Below are 16,996 nucleotides of genomic sequence, written 5' to 3'. Positions count from 1 at the left end.
AGTTTTTTTCAAACCAGTCTTGTCAGAAGGCAGTAATTACTTCAGCAAGAAACAGGTATGGTTAAGAAGACTCACTTTTCCAACAAGCTGTAAAAAGGAAAGAGAGGAGAGTCAGTTATATTTTTGCACACAGATTCAAAATAATACCACCACCACCACCTCCCACCCCTGCAAAAAAATAAAAACCCAACCCATGGAAATTCAAGTTTAGTATTTTGTTTGACTGAGGACAAGGCTAACTCTTAAGTAACAAGAAGCCACATTTGATGAATTGAAGAAACTGTACATAGGGCTTTATTAATTTCTGCACTGTCCTGACTTTTTCTCCACGGCCAGCAGACTTCAGCTGAACTTTGGTTGAAATCTGAAATACTGATCACTTGTCTTGGAAGCAGGATGAGCCTCTGACTAAATGGCAAGACAGTTAATATTGAGTTTGCTTTGTGTCTTTTGAGAGTCATTCAGCAAGGCATGGTGAAAATATGGGGTGTTGTTTTCTTCCCTGATGAACACCTCGGGAACTCTAGGAATTTCCAAATGAATTTTATCTCTGCTAAATACAGCTCCTACATTTGGGGCACTTCCCTATCTAGAGAGAGGGGGGAAATCCCCAGGGTGCCTCCTGAGCAAAACAGCATCTGGTTTCTCTAAGGAGTTTAGTCTGTAAGTGTGATTCAAAAGCATCAGAGGGAACAGCTGGTAAAATCTTCAAGAAACCACAGGCCTGAAAGTTCCATGTTCATTTTGCTCAATTCCTAGGAAGCAAATGAGTCACCAGATATAATAAAAGATTTTATTGCCCCTGGCAACAAATTGTCCCACAGCACAGGCTTTCCTCACATCCACTCTATAAACACCTTTTGTTTGCCTTTGGCCTGTGGGTCTGATTCCCAACTGCAAGCAGACTGTACCCACAGCCTCCTCTGTATCTCAAGGCCTGAATCAGATTATTTTCTTCCTGAGAATGTGCATTTGTTCAACTTCAACCAGCTGTGGGGCGAGAAGCACAGGCTCTGGAAATACAACACACCTGACTGAGTTTGAGTCTGGCAAATCTGGGTGACTTTGGAGAAACTGCCTGATCTTTCAGTGTTTCCTCTTTTATTTATTTTTCCTATATATCCTCAATTTTATTTTCTGCTTTTTAAAGACAGTATCTTTCATATTCTGTCTCTTCATAAAAATCATAGCTCCATGGGCCTCCCCTGGTGGCACAGGTGGTTGAGCGCAGCGCTGTGAAGCTGTCCACAGCCTCTGCAGTGCCAGTTCAATCCCGGCCAGCCGGCGAGGGTCCCACATGGCACGGCAGACCTCTCCTGTCACGCCCACTGCTCCCCTCAGCAGTGTATTTTGTCAGTCTGCCTGTTCTGTTTCTGGTGAATCCTCTCACCCTCCTGCAAATCTGGCCTGTATCCCGGTTCTTGTATAAATAAATAAATCTTTTAAAAAAAAATCATAGCGCCTTAATATTTCACAGATGAAGTACCATAACTGACTTATTCTAAAGTTTAAACAATATAATGTACAGTCATTTTGCCCTAATGAATATTTCAACAACCTTTTTACTTGTAACGTTTTCTTTTTTTTTTGCTTTATTTCCTTATGCTAAATCACTGGGCCTTTTCTGCCTCATTTTCTCCTTCTTCACAACCAAAGTCAACCGCTCTATTTGTGGAGTCTTCATTTACTCCCTTGCTGAACTTTATCATTCACCCATAATCAGTTAATTACCTCTATCCAGAGCCTTCACTGAGCAACTAACCCAAAGCCCCTGAGATCAGGCCCTGACTGCTATGCCCTCTCAGTCCTTTATATATAATTATTATATTGATGTGAGATAATTCACACACCTTTTGAATCTCTAATCATTTCCCACAGGAATCACTTTCTCACCCAGTATGAATCACTACTCAAGAGCTAAGGTACTTGTCTTTCGCTTATGCCCCATTTTTCCCATCTCTGGCATGAGCTGTTCCTACAGCAGGCACTCACAAAAAGCTTATTACAGAAGACACACGCAACACTGAATTCAGCCTATTGATTCCAAAGACCCACACTGTGCTCACCCTAAGTGCCCTCACCAATCACTGATGCCCTGGTCCATGATACAGATACTCACGACTATGGTCCCGTATGAACTGGATCAGATCACACTGCTGCAAATTTAAGAAGAGGGAGAGAAAAGAAACATGAACACAGCAACCTCTGAGCAGCTGTATTTATTGCCTAGTGGCCAGAATGGGTTTTCGTTCAAGAATAAGGAGATACATACAGAATATACGGGCAATCCTGCCATGCCTTTAACGCCCTAGGAAAACAAAAGCAGAGCAAGTTATCGGTACGTAGGTTGGAGTCTTTAGTGACAAAACAAGAGCAAAGGAAAAAACCTCCATTCTTTTTTTTTTTTTTTTTAAAGATTTATTTATTTATTTATACAAGCACTGGGTACAGTCAGAAGCGCGGGAGGGTGAGAGAATTCACCAGAGCCAGAGCGGGAAGCAGAGCAGGCAGAAGGACCGAAGTACACTGCTGAGGGGAGCAGCGGGCGGCAGGAGGTGTCTGCGCGCCATGTGGGACCCTCCTCTGGTGGCCGGGGAGCAGCCGGGGATCGAACCGGCCCTGCAGAGGCTGCGGGCAGCTTTGCAACCCAGCGCTCAACTGCTGCGCCATCGGGGAGGCCCACCTCCATTCTTTAAAGCACCACTGTCAAAGTATCCTGAGCTGGGGATTACAATGCTCTTTCCCCATTTAAAACAAGAGCATTAACTCTATTATTTCAGTGTCAGATCAATTAAGCTGATATCTGCCCAGAGTGAACTGAATTATTTTCCCAGGGTGAAAAGAAGTTAGGAAAGCATGAGTATTTCTTAAAGGGATTTGTACTAAAGATATAGCACTCTGAAGACATTTCTCACAAGAATATCTAACAATTGTAAACAGTAGATTTCCCAAAAGGTAGCATGAAGGAGAGAGACTTTATTGAGAATTTAGAGGTACAAGTGTATGCAAACTGTAGCATACCACCTGTACTGCGCGCAAGAACCAAAGACAATCACCTAGCAAATGGACATCACACAAAAGAAAAGCATACCCACTAAGCTCGTAAGCGCTGAAAGGTTATGAAGCAAAAGATTACAAATAATTGAGTGAGATGAACCAGGGAAGATTCCTGAAACAAGTCAATGCTTCTTGAGCTGTCTTTCCCCTTCTTATTTCCTTTAATTATGATCAGGCTTCTTCTTGGCAGTTGGTTCTGATTCTTGGATCTTGGCAGATGATTCATTCACATGTGGACAGACCTCTTTGGGCAACTGATAAATGCTGGGATGCTGACCTCATACAGTGCTATTACATGCTCTCACACGCACAATTTCCCTGACATTCAACACCCCCCACCACCATTTCCTCAACCGGTGAATCTCTGTTCTAAAAGACAAATGGGTCATCTGACCATTTACCCATCATCCATCCATCCATCCATCCATCCATCCATCCATCCATCCACCCATCCAACCAATATAGTGAAATACCTGCTGAAAGCTGTGGCCCAGTGTATGCTGCTGGTATTAATCAGAAATGCTGTGGCATCCATGATTCTACCATTAGGAGCATATTTCCTTCCTGATTCAAATCAGGAAATTATGCATTTCACTCAAAGTCTCACCCTTACTTTTGCAAATTATGGCGGAAAATAAAATGTATAGCCATTTAGACAAAGAAAAGAAGAGTCTCTGGCTAAGTAATGGAATTAACAGTCATGTCTACAGAGGATCAGTACGGAAAGTATGTTCTAAAAGGCTGGGCTTGGGCCTCCCCGATGGCGCAGCGGTTGAGCGCTGGGTTGCGAAGCTGCCCGCGGCCTCTGTGGCGCCGGTTCGATTCCCGGCTGCTCCCCGACCACTGGAGGAGGGTCCTGCATGGCATGCAGACCTCTCCTGCCACCCGCTGCTCCCCTCAGCAGCGTACTTCGGTCCTTCTGCCTGCTCTGCTCCCCGCTCTGGCTCTGGTGAATTCTCTCACCCTCCCACGCTTCTGACTGTACCCAGTGCATGTATAAACAAAACAAACAATCAAATAAATAAATAAATAAATAAATGAAACATGCCTCTAAAAAAAAATAAAATAAAAATAAAATAAAATAAAAGACTGGGCTTAAGAATAAGTTAAACTAGTAGAGTTTTGTAGTATAGTTTGAAGTCTGGGAGTGGAATACCACCATTATTCCTCATTTTTGTCAGGACTACTTTGGCTATTCGGGGTATTTTGTGGTTCCATCTGAATTTCAGTAATGTTTGTTCTGTATCTTTGAAGAGTGCCACTGAAACTTTGATAGGAATTGAAATGAATTCTTATATTGCTTTGGTAGTATGGCCATTTTACAATGTTAATTCTTCCAACCCATGAGCTGGGGCTAGCTTTTCATTTCTTTGTGTCTCGTTTCTTTTAGCAATATCTTGTACTTTTCATCATATAGGTCCTTCCTTCACCTCCTTTGTTAAGTTTACTCTTAGGTATATAATGCTTTTTAATGCAATTATAAATGGGATAGTTTTCTTGATTTCTTCCTCTTCTAACTTATTGCATATAGGGAGGCAACTGACTTTTGCATATTGATTTTGCATCCTGCCACTTGGTTAAACTGATTGTTTCAACTAGCTTTCTAGTGGAGTCTTTAGTTTCACGTCTTTTGTCTTCAGTATCATGTCATTTACAAATAATGAAAGCTTTATCTTCTTCCCAATTTGGATTCCTTTTATATATCCTTTTCTGGCCTAACTGCTCTAGCTAGGACTTCCAATACTATGTTGAATAGTAGTAGTGAAAGTGAACACACTTGTTTTATACCAGATCTCAGTGGGAAAGTTTTCAATTTTCACCATTGAGAATGATGTTATATGTGGATTTGTCATATATGGCCTCTATTATATTGAGGTATGTTCCATCTATGCCCATTTTTTGAGTTTTTTTTTTATCATAAATGGAGGTATCTAACCAAAGAATACAAAAACACTAGTTCAGAGGGGTATGTACACGCCTATGTTCACTGCAGTACTATTGAAGCTATGGAAATTGCCTCTGTGCCCAAAACAAGGAGTGGGTCAGGAAAAAGCACTATATATATACACAATGGGAGGCTACTCTGCTATTTAAAAAAATAGGGGGCCTCCCTGGTGGCCCAGGGGTTAAAGACAGTGCTGTCAAGCTGTCACCTGCCACAGCAGCACAAGTTCAATCCCCAGCCAGGGGGCAATCCACATGGTGCAGCAGACCTCTCCTGCCTCTCCCACTGCTCCCCTCAGCAGTGTACTTCAGTGGATCCTCCTGTTCTGCTCCCCACTTGCTCTGGTTAATCCTCTCACCCCCTGTACCTCTGGTCTACACTCCAGTTCTTGTATGTATACACAAATAAATCTAAAAAAAAAAAAAATACTCTTGCTATTTGAATCAACATGGATAGAACTAGAGGGGATTATGCTAAGTGAAATAAGTCTGAAGGAGAAAGACAAATAACAGATGGTGTCACTTATACATAAAATATAGAGAAACAAATCAAAGGATTGGATAAAGCCAAACCAATAACAAACCCTGGAAGCGTGACTATAGAACAGAGGCTGCCTGAGCCAGAGAGAACAAAGTGGGGAGAAAGCACAATGGACTATGGTGGAAGACCATGGGTGTGGTTTGGTAACAATTGAAGAGGGAGATCCTCTATCTCTAAATCATATACAATGTTATAAGCCAATATTATCTTGATAAATAAAAAACAAATTAAACAAATAATACATTTAAGCAAGAATAAATTTAAGCAAGTGTTTAAGCAGAGGCTGAGAGTCAGGGACATGGAAAAGAAGTCACATTCTACTAATCCAGCAGGGTCAAGGACAAGACATGTGGAACCCCCAAACGAGAGCTCCAGAATATGGAAAGGGGATAAATTCAGATCAGCTTGACCTAGAGATTAGATTCTCACCCACCCGACTAAGATTATTCATTTACCAGTTCCTAAATGCAAAATAAAGAAAAGGCTTTACAATTAGCTGACTCTAATTCTAGTATGGATTCCGCTGTCCTCAAAACATTCATTTTGGGGGTTTTCTTTATAAAAGAACCTCTCCAGGCAGTCATAAAACACAACACACAAAACAAGATAAGCAGTTTCTCCAGTCCTTACACAATGCTGCCTGTGCCTCCTACATAAAACACAGATGCTGGCAATGTCTAGCTCTTACCTGATGTGCTTATTAGGAGAGAGAGATGTGTAAGTAAATCATTATAGTAACATGAGAGGCACTAAAATAGAATACAAATATTTCATCAGTGGGAGATGTACCTGACTCTGCCTGGGGCTGCTTCCAGAGGTTTCATCTTCTTACAATGGAAAGTTGTAGTAATATTTCCAAATCTCTCAAAAGTCTAAATTTTGAGCACAGGAGGGCAATAATAATGGTTTTGGGAAACTGTATGAACTTGTCTGGCATGATGGAACTTTGCCAGGACACCCTGATAAAGCTTATCTGATCACATCCCTATTTTTAAGACATCAGTAAAAATAAATCGCAATAACAGTTAATTTTGCATTGAACTTTAGTTTACAAAGACTGTGCACAAGTGACTATCTGATACTCACAGCTGCCTCTGCAGGTGGTTAGGACAGGATATGTCATCCCCATTTTAGAGGCAAACTGAAAGGCCAGTGACTGTTGCAAGGACACACAATAAGCAAGAAGCAGAACTTAGACTTGAATCCAGCGCTTCTGGCTTTAAAATTTGTATTCTTTCTATTGAACATTCTCTATATGCCATTTAATTCTCATGAGTATACTTACTCTCCGACCAGGAGGACCTGGGGGTCCGCGAGATCCTGCTTCACCTTTCAAACCTTCAAAGGCCTGCAGACCAGACTATGCATTAGTTTATGGAACTTTGTAATTTAAAACTTTTTAAGAAAGCAACTACTAATTCAAGTCAAGTAAAAATTGCTTGCTTATAATATAAACCAGTCATTCTTAATCACTGGTAAACATCCATTTCTCTTAACCTCTTTTTTAATGACATATTTTGCTCTTGTACTGGCTGTGCATTTAAATCTACATTAGTCATAGACTGTAATTGGTACTTAAAAAAAAGCAAATAAATCACGGCACACAGAGATCAAATAACAACAACAAATCAAACAAAAAACAAACAAACCACCCTTCCCATCTGCAAAGGCTCACCTAACAAAAATAATTCCCTTCATACATACCTCAGAGGACATGGGTAGGCTGTGGCATTCATACTCTTCAAGGTGATAGATAAGGATACTAATGAAACCTCCCAGCAGATGGGAAGTATCTATTGAACCGTGTTTTCACACTGATAATGATGAACTAATATCACACTCAAACTTTAATAAGAAGGGATGCTTGCCTCAGATACTTGTTTTTCAATAAGCATAACATTCTGCTGTATATCTTGCTAGTGAGACGATCTCAACAGCCTTCCTTAAAATGAATATCCTACATGACCTTGGTTATGGGTTGTGGAATTGTCAGAAAATCAGGGGTACAGTGGGAAGATGTCAGTTTCATTTCCACTCACAGAATTAGTATTTTGGGCTTTAACATGTATGTTAGAAAGGACTAGAAGACACTGACATTTCTCGGGACAGACAGTTATCAATTTGTAAATCCTTATAAGAGTTCAACTCATGGAATCATAGACTTAAATTCAGAGCTTAACGTGACCTTAGGAATCAAAGTTCAACTTTTACATTATAGAAAGAGAGACCCTGAAAAGGTGTGCTAAAGGTTACACAGTTAGGAAGTAGCATTTTAGATGTTCCTGGGTTAGACTGATAATAATCCATATTTATAATTAACGACATAAAAGCCAATATTCCAAAGAAACATTTATTATTTCTGGAATTATGGGTCACTTACTGTTAGTCCCTTAAATCCTTTGGGTCCAGGACTTCCAGGAATTCCAGGATCACCAACATTACCCTGAAGATTTAGACATAAGCAATTATGGTAGTACAGTTTTTGCTACAGAAGAATAAAAATAATTCCAGTCTAAAACCTCATTTTGCTATAACTCTATCATATATTAAAAATCAAGTGTCATTTGAAACTAAACCATTGATATACTTAGATATTCACCCAAGCTAGTTTAGATTTTCTAATAATACAAATATTTATGCAAAAAAGATGGAGTCACTGGTTTTCCAATCAGTTACTGAAAATATCTAAAGAAAAATGCTTGAAAGGCAGGGAAAACATGGTATCTCACTATAATTCACTTTCTAAACTCATCAATCATCTCTAAAAGAGTTTAAGGTAAGAAAAAATTTACTTTGACTTTAGTGAGAAACAAATGCTAGTTATTTATCAATATGTTAATTACACATCTATTCATAAATTGAAATATGCTCATTTTCTCCCTTTATTAGTAACTTAGAAATTAGTTCCTCTACAATAAGTACTGTTGTTCTAACAGTTGTTTATATGGTCCCTTCTTTCAACCTTCTCTACCAAAGGAAGAATCTCTTGGTAATTCATCCTTTAAAGCACTTTGAAAAAGATTCAAAAACTGGAGGTTTTTCTATAATTGATTTGACTTGCTTAATTAGAACTGTTTTTACCCCCATTTTGCATTTTAATTTGAGCATAAACTTTATGGGAGATACTGTTCTGGACAGAATACTCTTTTTTTTTAAATTTTTTTTTTTAATAGAGGCATGTTTTTATTTATTTATTTGTTTGTTTGTTTTGTTTATACATGCACTGGGTACAGTCAGAAGCACGGGAGGGTGAGAGACCTCACCAGAGCCAGAGCGGGGAGCAGAGCAGGCAGAAGGACCGAAGTACACTGCTGAGGGGAGCAGCGGGTGGCAGGAGAGGTCTGCGTGCCACGTGGGACCCTCCTCTGGTGGCCGGGGAGCAGCCAGGGATCGAACCGGCGCCGCAGAGGCCGCGGGCAGCTTTGCAACCCAGCGCTCAACGGCTGCGCCACCGGGGAGGCCCAGAATACTCTTTTTTTTAATGAAAATCTTATTATAGAATTTCAGTATGTAAGACAGATTTAACATGAGCCACTCTGGCTGCAAAGGAAGGCAGAGTCATGGAGCATGGAGATGGATGTCAGTTTGGTAGGCAATGAGGAATTCTGGCAGATGTTCGATCAGGGTAGTAACATAATTAGGCTGTACTTTGGGAAAAAAAAACAACTTTTTTTTCGATTAACTGAAGTTGTGCTTGGGATTAACTAAAGAAGGGAAAAGATAGAAATAAGGAAGCCAATGAGGCCAATGAGAAGTGAGGCCTCAATAATTAAGTACTAATAACAATAGCTGAAGCCAAGAGTGTTAAACTACGTCAAGAAGGCAGAGAAATCAAAAAGAGGACAAAAGAGTCACAGGAATTATTATGGTCCTTTCTTCAGGCTTTTTTTTTTTGAGGGGGAGCAAAGGGGCCCCCTTTTATTCACACCTAAAGTAAAGGTTAAGATAGTGGTAATTTCAAAAGGAGGTCATGAGCAAATACCTTTTGTCCCATATCACCAAGGAATCCTCTTGGGCCCTATAATTTCCAGCAGAAAACATAAATGAATCAGTATACCACTCTACAATATGATCATTTCTTCTTGTATTCTTTTTTTTTAAAATTAATTAATTTATTTACACAAGCAGTGGGTACAGTCAGAAGCGCAGGAGGGTGAGAGAATTCACCAGAGCCAGAGCAGGGAACAGAACAGGCAGACTGGCGAATACACTGCTGAGAGGAGCAGTGGGCACGACAGGAGAGGTATGCATGCCATGTGGGACCCTCACTGGCAGCCGGGGATCGAACCAGCGCTGCAGAGGCTGTGGGCAGCTTCGTAGCCCAGCACTCAACCGCTGTGTGCCTCCAGGGAAGGCCCTCTTCTTGTATTCTTTAGGTTTGATTTCTCAAGTAAAGAAATAATTGTTTTCCGTATTTACCTTTATTCCTTTTCGTCCCATCTGACCATAGCCTGGGATGCCATTATCTCCCTGTGAACATATCAGTTCATTTCAGTTTCTCAAAAAATTAACTGTAATCAAAATCTACAAAGAGCTGATGAGACTCAACAAAAACAAAGAAAATAATCCAGTCAAAAAGTGGGCAGAAGAGCTAAAAAGAAACTTCTCTGAAGAGGAAATGCAAATGGCCAACAGGCATATGAAAAAATGTTCATCATTTGTAATCAGGGAAATGCAAATCAAAACTACCATGAGATACCATCTTACAGCAGTGAGAATGGCACATATTAAAAAAACTAGCAACAACAAATGTTGGCGAGGGTGTGGAGAAAAAGGAACTCTCCTGCACTGTTGGTGCGAGTGCAAACCAGTCCAACCACTATGGAGAGCTGTGTGGAGATTCTTCAACCTGCTAAAGATGGAGCTTCCATATGATCCAGCAATTCCACTCCTAGGTATTTACCCAAAGGACACAGAAACAGTAATTCCAAAGAGCACCTGCACCCCTACGTTTATACAGCACTATTTACAATAGCTAAGTTTTGGAAACAACCCAAATGCCCAAAAATAGATGACTGGATCAAGAAGATGTGGTCCATATACACCATGGAATATTACTCAGCCTTCAAAAAGATAAACACATGCAATTTGCAGCAACATGGATGGAGCTGGAAAGGATCATGCTCAGCGAAATAAGCCAGAAAGAAAAAGAAAAATACCGGATGGTCTCACTCATAGCAGGAATCTAGAAAACTTAAATAAGGGACAAGGAAAATGAATAACTGTAAGAAAGTGAAAATCAAAATCAACAAAAAACTATGAACCAGAGACAATTTTTGGGGGGTGGGAGGCGGGAGGGGAGGGATTGGGGTCAAAATGGGGGGTTGCAATTGTATGGGGAATATAAAAGTAAAATTTATTATTAAAATAAATAAATAAATTTCAAAAAAAAAAGAAAGAAAGAAAATATCAAAATCAACAAACAACTATGAACCAGAGACACTCTATGGGGGGTGGGAGGCGGAGAAAGGAGGGATTGAAGTCAAAATCAGGGGGTTGTAATTGTATGGGGAATATAAAAATAAAATTTAAATTAAAAAAATGCTCAGCAAAAAAAAAAATTAATTGTAATCTATGATGGTGTCAAGAGAGCAGCACTGGGGGCCTCCAGCTAGAGAGGATTTAATCTGTGACCTTGAACTCTTGGAACATGTGTGTTACTGGGTTTTCCTCATTTGCTTATATGTGTCCTGATACTTCTTCAGTCAACTTTGTTCTGCAAACACTGCATGAGGCAAAGGGACAGTCATCAAGGACTTATGGATTCAGATCCAAATGACATGGATTAAGAATTTCCCAAAGAAGTACAGGTGTAGACATGGAGAAATGTTCACTTTCACTAGTAACCAAAGAAGTGCACTTTGAACACTGAGATTTCCATTTTTAGGTCAATGTAACTGATAAAGATGAACAAGAGACACATGACACACTGTCGAGGTGGATGCTTTGAAGCAAGCCATCCTCCTGTATAACTGTGGGTGTGTTTATTGTTTGAATTTTCCTAAGGGCACTTTAGTGCCCTTAGGAAAATATACACATATAATTTTACCCAGCTATGTGACTTCTAGACATTTCTATGTAGAAATTAATTATGATTTTGGCTTAAATGTTAGATATAAGAATCTTCAGTGCTGAAAACAAATTAAAAATCCAGTAACAAGAGATTGGTCAAATAAACTAAAGTACATACATTCAGGAGAATATCCTGAAGCTATGAAGAGTAATGATGAGGGAGAAATATAATGACATGGAAATATGCTCATAATAAGAGGGAAGAGTAGAATACCTTTTTTAGTATCTCGAAAGGTTAATGATAAAAATCTCAAAATGGTAGGATTATGCATAATATTTTCCCCATTTCCACTATTTCATGCTCAGCAACTTTCTACATTATCTATGCATAACATTTGTAACAACATTTTTAAAAAATAATCAAAACCATTCCTGTGACTGTTTCCACAGACCAAGGTCCTGGTATAGCCAGAGCCACTAGAACAGATGTGCCATTTCTTGACCCTCCTCTCCTCTTTTTGTTGTCACCCTAGAGTTTTGCAAATCAGAGAGAGAAATGGCTGGTGCTGATTTTCAGTGGACATGCACCTACATGGCCATATTGGATGCTAAAAGATTAAAAGCCATGATCTAACTTACCCTTTATCCTCTCTGCAGGCCCCCTCCCCCTCACTGTTGTCCTCTCTTTAATAGACAGACTAGTTGTAGAATGAGGCCTGCAGGGGACCGGAGGAATATCCCACATCTTCCTAGGAAGTGCTAAAGTATCTTCAATACCCCAGGTCCTTGGGCTGATGTTGGCCCCCTTCCCTTTTTCTCAGAATTTTCTCAGAATTCCCTTTTTCTCACCTAAAGCTGAGAAGGGTCAGTCATACCTGTTTTCCTCGCTGTCCTGCTTGCCCCACTTGTCCTCGATCTCCAGAAAATCCAGGTTCTCCCTGGTGAGTGAGACAGGAAGAGCTTCAGATCAGAAAAATCAAACCTGGTTTCTACTATAAAGAGCTCTTTCTACTAGATATGGAGACTCAAGTTCTCAGCAAGGGTTCAATACTCTGTAAAGAGATGGTGTATAGGAAACACTTCATGATCTTAAAGAAGAGCAAAAATCATGAGCAGCTCCAGACTGGACTCATGCTTTCCCTGTGGTTCAGAAGGACTGCAGGAGAAGGCAAGGCATCCAACTATTATTTATTGTCCTGGAGAATAAACTGTTGAGCCTGATGGATGTGGTCCTGCCTTCCCCAAGCACAGTCCAGTTGGAAAAACAGACAAGGAGACAATTTTGTGTGATAATGTTCAGGGTACTATGGGAGCAGAGAGAAGGGGACTCTAAATTAGATTTGGTGTGGCTGAGGAGGATGGCTGCCTAAAGGAAAAAAGCAGAGATGTTGAGGTGCAAAGGATAGATGTGTGAGCTGGAACAAGGATGAAGGGAGTGGTGAGAATGGTCCAGGAGAGGGAAGGTTTTGGTGAGAAGCCTGCAGGGGCATGCAGAAAGGATATGAGCAATGAAGGCTCAGAATTAAACAAGGTCAGGCCATGTACCCAAATCATGATAAACATACTCCATTAAAGAGCACAGGGTCTTCTAAGCTACTTTAAAGTTTGGAGATTTTGGTAATGGCCACAGAGAAGTCAAGATAAACTGCAGAATCTCTGAAGCGCAATCTTGAGCCTTCAAATAGGCATGTGGCTTCTACGCTGGACATCTTGCATGGCCTAGTAGTCCCAGGTGAAGCCGGCCTGGGGCAGGGAGCCACTGAAGGCTTTAGGCAGGGGAGTGAGGCTCTGAATAGGCCAATAGTTTTCTCCCTGGCAATTTCTAGCAGTGCCACCCCAGAAAGAGAGAGGGTCGAGTTAGACAGAGAACTGCAAGCACCAACAGATCTGAGTGTTCACATTGCCACCCAGCCCTACCCCTGCCCTCCTTCCAACTCTGTCACCAAGTGCATTTCTACATTCAGAAATCAGGGAGCTGAAATTTTTCAGAGTTGTTTTGTAATGGATGAGATTGCTCTGTCTCACCTAGTGAAATGGGGCAGTTTCATAGAGAGGAAAGCAGAAATTCTTTGCTCAGTGAAAGGACAAGAATGTTACCAGAGAGCTGGAGGTGGAGGCTGGGTGGGGTGGTTAACAGTACCTGGATTTAATCAGGTGAGATTTAATTAACATGAATATCAGGAAAAGAATGGAGGCACTTTTGGTCTTAGTATTTGGAATCTGTAAGAAACAACACTTACTTTTCTCCCCAAAGGTCCAGGTCTTCCATGATTCCCTTTGGCTCCCACTGGCCCAGAAGAACCCTGAAAGATGAGAGATGCAAATGTTGGCTCTGCAGCAATTCTTACAAAACCCATTAGATTAGTTTTGCTTTTCTTCACATCATTTCTAACTGCTCCTTGATGTCGCCCTATGCAAAGAGCCAGTTGCCTGAGGGAGAGACATCTGGGCTGAAAGTGGATGAGTCCTCGGCAGAGGCCACAGGGACATCCTGAGCCCCCACAGGGTCTTAGTGAGAAAGAGAAAAGGTGCCCTTGCTAAAGGACGTTGCTTCTGAGTATGGCTAATGCATGAAATGAGTGCTGTGGTGCACTCATTTGGTGAGACTAGGACATTTTGCTGCCTTGTACTTCTGGGCTCTGCACCATGCAAACATAGCACAATGGTGCTATGCACACATTCACGATGGGACATTGCACACGTACAAGACAGCGGGCTACAATACATTTCAGTTTCCCAATCTGAAAATGGGCCAAAACATCTTTTATGTGCCAGAAGATAGCTGAGCAAGCTCAGGTAACACTGGCCTATCTGAGCTGAAGAAACTGAATAGTTTCAGAAAAGTTTTCACACAAATCCTCATCAACCAAACTCTCATTGCTCACTGTGAGAAACTCAGGAACCAAAGAGATTCAGAGTGTGAATTCAAAGCTGAACTTGGGAATCGAATTTGTCTAGTGAGGGATCTTGGTAGAATTGTTTTCAAATATCTATAGTCAATAGAGATATGTAAGACACAGATAATTTTTAAGTTAGAAAAATCAGAATAATTTATCAGGTTCTGAAGTGTTCATGTATGTCCTTCCAAAAGCTTTCTTCGGGTTTTCCCAGTAAAACACAGTGCATGAGAAAGAGGAGTGTTTAAGCTGTGTACAAGGAATCTGAGTTGGTCTAAAAATCTGTATCCAGTTAATCTAAAAATGAAAGACTATATGTAGGTGATATAAAACGAACATGAAAATGTTCTGAGGCAAGAGGAAAATCAAAACTGACAAACATTTCTGGGTCACTCACCTGAGGTCCTACAGGCCCGTGACTTCCTTTTTCCCCTTTCCTGCCAGGGAGACCCCTTTGCCCCTTTTGTGGTAACAAAAGAAATATAACGCAATGAAGTTAATGAAAACTGACTCTCTTCATTAATGCTTTGGAAACATCCCAATGGAAATGCAATGGACCAACCCTTCAAGCATTTTTCAACTCTGAAATTAAGCGTATTTTAGAAGAGTAATTGAGGGGATAGCATATAGATCTTACTAACGAATTCACTGCTTGGGTATGAGACCGTCATGCCTCTCTGACAGGGAGAAATAAAAAAGAGGCTAAATGGAGAAACAAAACACAGAAGGAGGAAGGAAAACATAAGCAAACGGTCAGATGTATTCTTTGATGAGGCAGGCTACCTGGGTCAAAGTGCTTATCATCGTATAAAATATAGAACAAATAACTGCCTCACATTAGCATAAAAGGACATTCTTGCAGCAGACATGAGCTGAGGAACTAAAGCATAAGGAAAAGTTAGAGGTGCTGGTGATGCTTCTCACTTCCAAAGCCCCCACTGCGAAGTGGCCCTGGCTGCCCAGTACAAACAGAGCCGCTGGCCCAGCCTTGGCTCTCTACCTAAGTTCAAGGGCGCTGAGCTGCTGAGATAACGCTGCTCCTCCCACATAAAGCCTGGCAATGGAGTGAGGCTGGTCCCATGGTTATTCAATTGAGGGGATCTGCTAGCTGGTGGCTGGGCTCAGGGACCCTCAAACCTTCAGGGCAATCCCAAATTCAATCTAGTCTTAATAACCCAGGTTCCATAAAGTGACTAAATACCCACGTGTTACAAGGCCATTCTCTCAGGATGGCCCTGGCATCCTCCTGACAAGAGGCAGACAGCCGTCCTGACCACAGCCCACATCACTAATGAAATGGCCATGGCAAGAGGCAAACAGCTCCCATCAGTGCTACCCCAGAAGCACACGCATCCCTGTGGAAGCAGTTTTGGGTGAGCTGAATAACAGCTTCCAATTCCTGGCATCCTTCACAGGAGTGGGACCTCAGTTAAGGAATGTCAACTTGTTGCTCCTGATACTGATTACTGATGCAAAGTGAAGGTCTTAATAATTCCTATTACTAATTTGCACACACAGCTTCAGTAAGCACAGAGCCTTTCCTCTATGAGTGACCTGCAAATGCAGGAGCTGTCTGGTGGATACAGACAGCCCACCCAGTGCGGGAAAGCAGAATTCCAGAGCCAGACCAACAAGGAGGGCTGGTGCAGAGAAAACATTTCTCAGTTATTTAACACAGAATTATTTGCCATCTTCCCAGCAGAATAGCTCATTATTATTTATAGTATTTGTGAAATATTCCAACACACCTGTGGGCCTTGTAATCCTTCGGGTCCCAGTTCACCTTTGGGTCCGGGGATTCCTGGCACCCCCTGATGAACAAGTTTTCAGTGTTAAGATTTTTCTCCACAGTCTCCATACAAATTTTCTTTTGATAGCATCTAGCACTCTAGAACAGAGTCCACAGCTACTATTTTGTCTGACTCTGGGTGCAATCCCTACTTTGCTAGGATTTTACTGTTCTACACTGTCTAAGAAACAAACATATGATCATTAATCATTATAAAAAATTTTTTCTCTCTTGTGATCAATTTGCACCACACATGTAAAGTAATCAAACACAGTCTGGGGCTGTGCAGGTCGTTCCCAGAGCCCTGAGCTTCCCACAGCATCCTTGTTAGATGCTCGTCCACTCCCAGTGCTGCTTTCCCAGGAGCAATCTCCTCACCACCCCGGCAGGACAGAAAGTAAAGGACACTTACTGGAAGACCCCGGACTCCCCTTTGACCTTCTCTTCCCTAGGACAGAAAAGGTAAAGTGTTAGTGGTGGTATCTGGGTGGAGGATACTTAGAGGCAAAACAGCCTCTCATTCCCTGATAGACATAAGTAATGAGCAGCTCACAGAAATGACTTCTCTGAGGCAATTTCCAAAGACAAGTTTTCACACTGGGCACTTAATTATGGACTAACATTTGGGGGATTGATTGCAAACCACTCTAAAAGTCATTACAGACCCAGCTCGTCTGAAAACCTCTGACATTTATCTGGGAGGCTGTCTGGAGAATCCAATCATCCTGAAGAGCCTGGCTTCTACCTTGTGCTCTC

General features: G+C 41.3%; 1 protein-coding gene across 1 annotated transcript in view; it reads right to left on the bottom strand.

Annotated features, from left to right (window-relative positions):
* COL6A5 (collagen type VI alpha 5 chain) overlaps positions 1-16,996 on the bottom strand; it is a gene marked incomplete at both ends in the record, with an annotated part of 100,382 nt that overhangs the window by 47,190 nt on the left and 36,196 nt on the right. Inside the window, 10 exons of the mRNA XM_084247816.1 lie at positions 2,120-2,156; positions 2,273-2,308; positions 6,828-6,890; positions 7,923-7,985; positions 9,525-9,560; positions 9,962-10,012; positions 12,430-12,492; positions 13,795-13,857; positions 14,849-14,911; positions 16,200-16,262. Of these exons, the coding sequence (XP_084103942.1) occupies positions 2,120-2,156; positions 2,273-2,308; positions 6,828-6,890; positions 7,923-7,985; positions 9,525-9,560; positions 9,962-10,012; positions 12,430-12,492; positions 13,795-13,857; positions 14,849-14,911; positions 16,200-16,262 (538 nt within the window). The remainder of the gene's footprint in view (positions 1-2,119; positions 2,157-2,272; positions 2,309-6,827; positions 6,891-7,922; positions 7,986-9,524; positions 9,561-9,961; positions 10,013-12,429; positions 12,493-13,794; positions 13,858-14,848; positions 14,912-16,199; positions 16,263-16,996) is intronic.

Source organism: Talpa europaea (genome assembly GCF_964194135.1).
Source record: "Talpa europaea genome assembly, chromosome: 11".
Taxonomy (NCBI): domain Eukaryota; kingdom Metazoa; phylum Chordata; class Mammalia; order Eulipotyphla; family Talpidae; genus Talpa; species Talpa europaea.
Note: the sequence above shows the minus strand (reverse complement) of the source record. Positions and strands in the feature narration are given on the sequence as shown.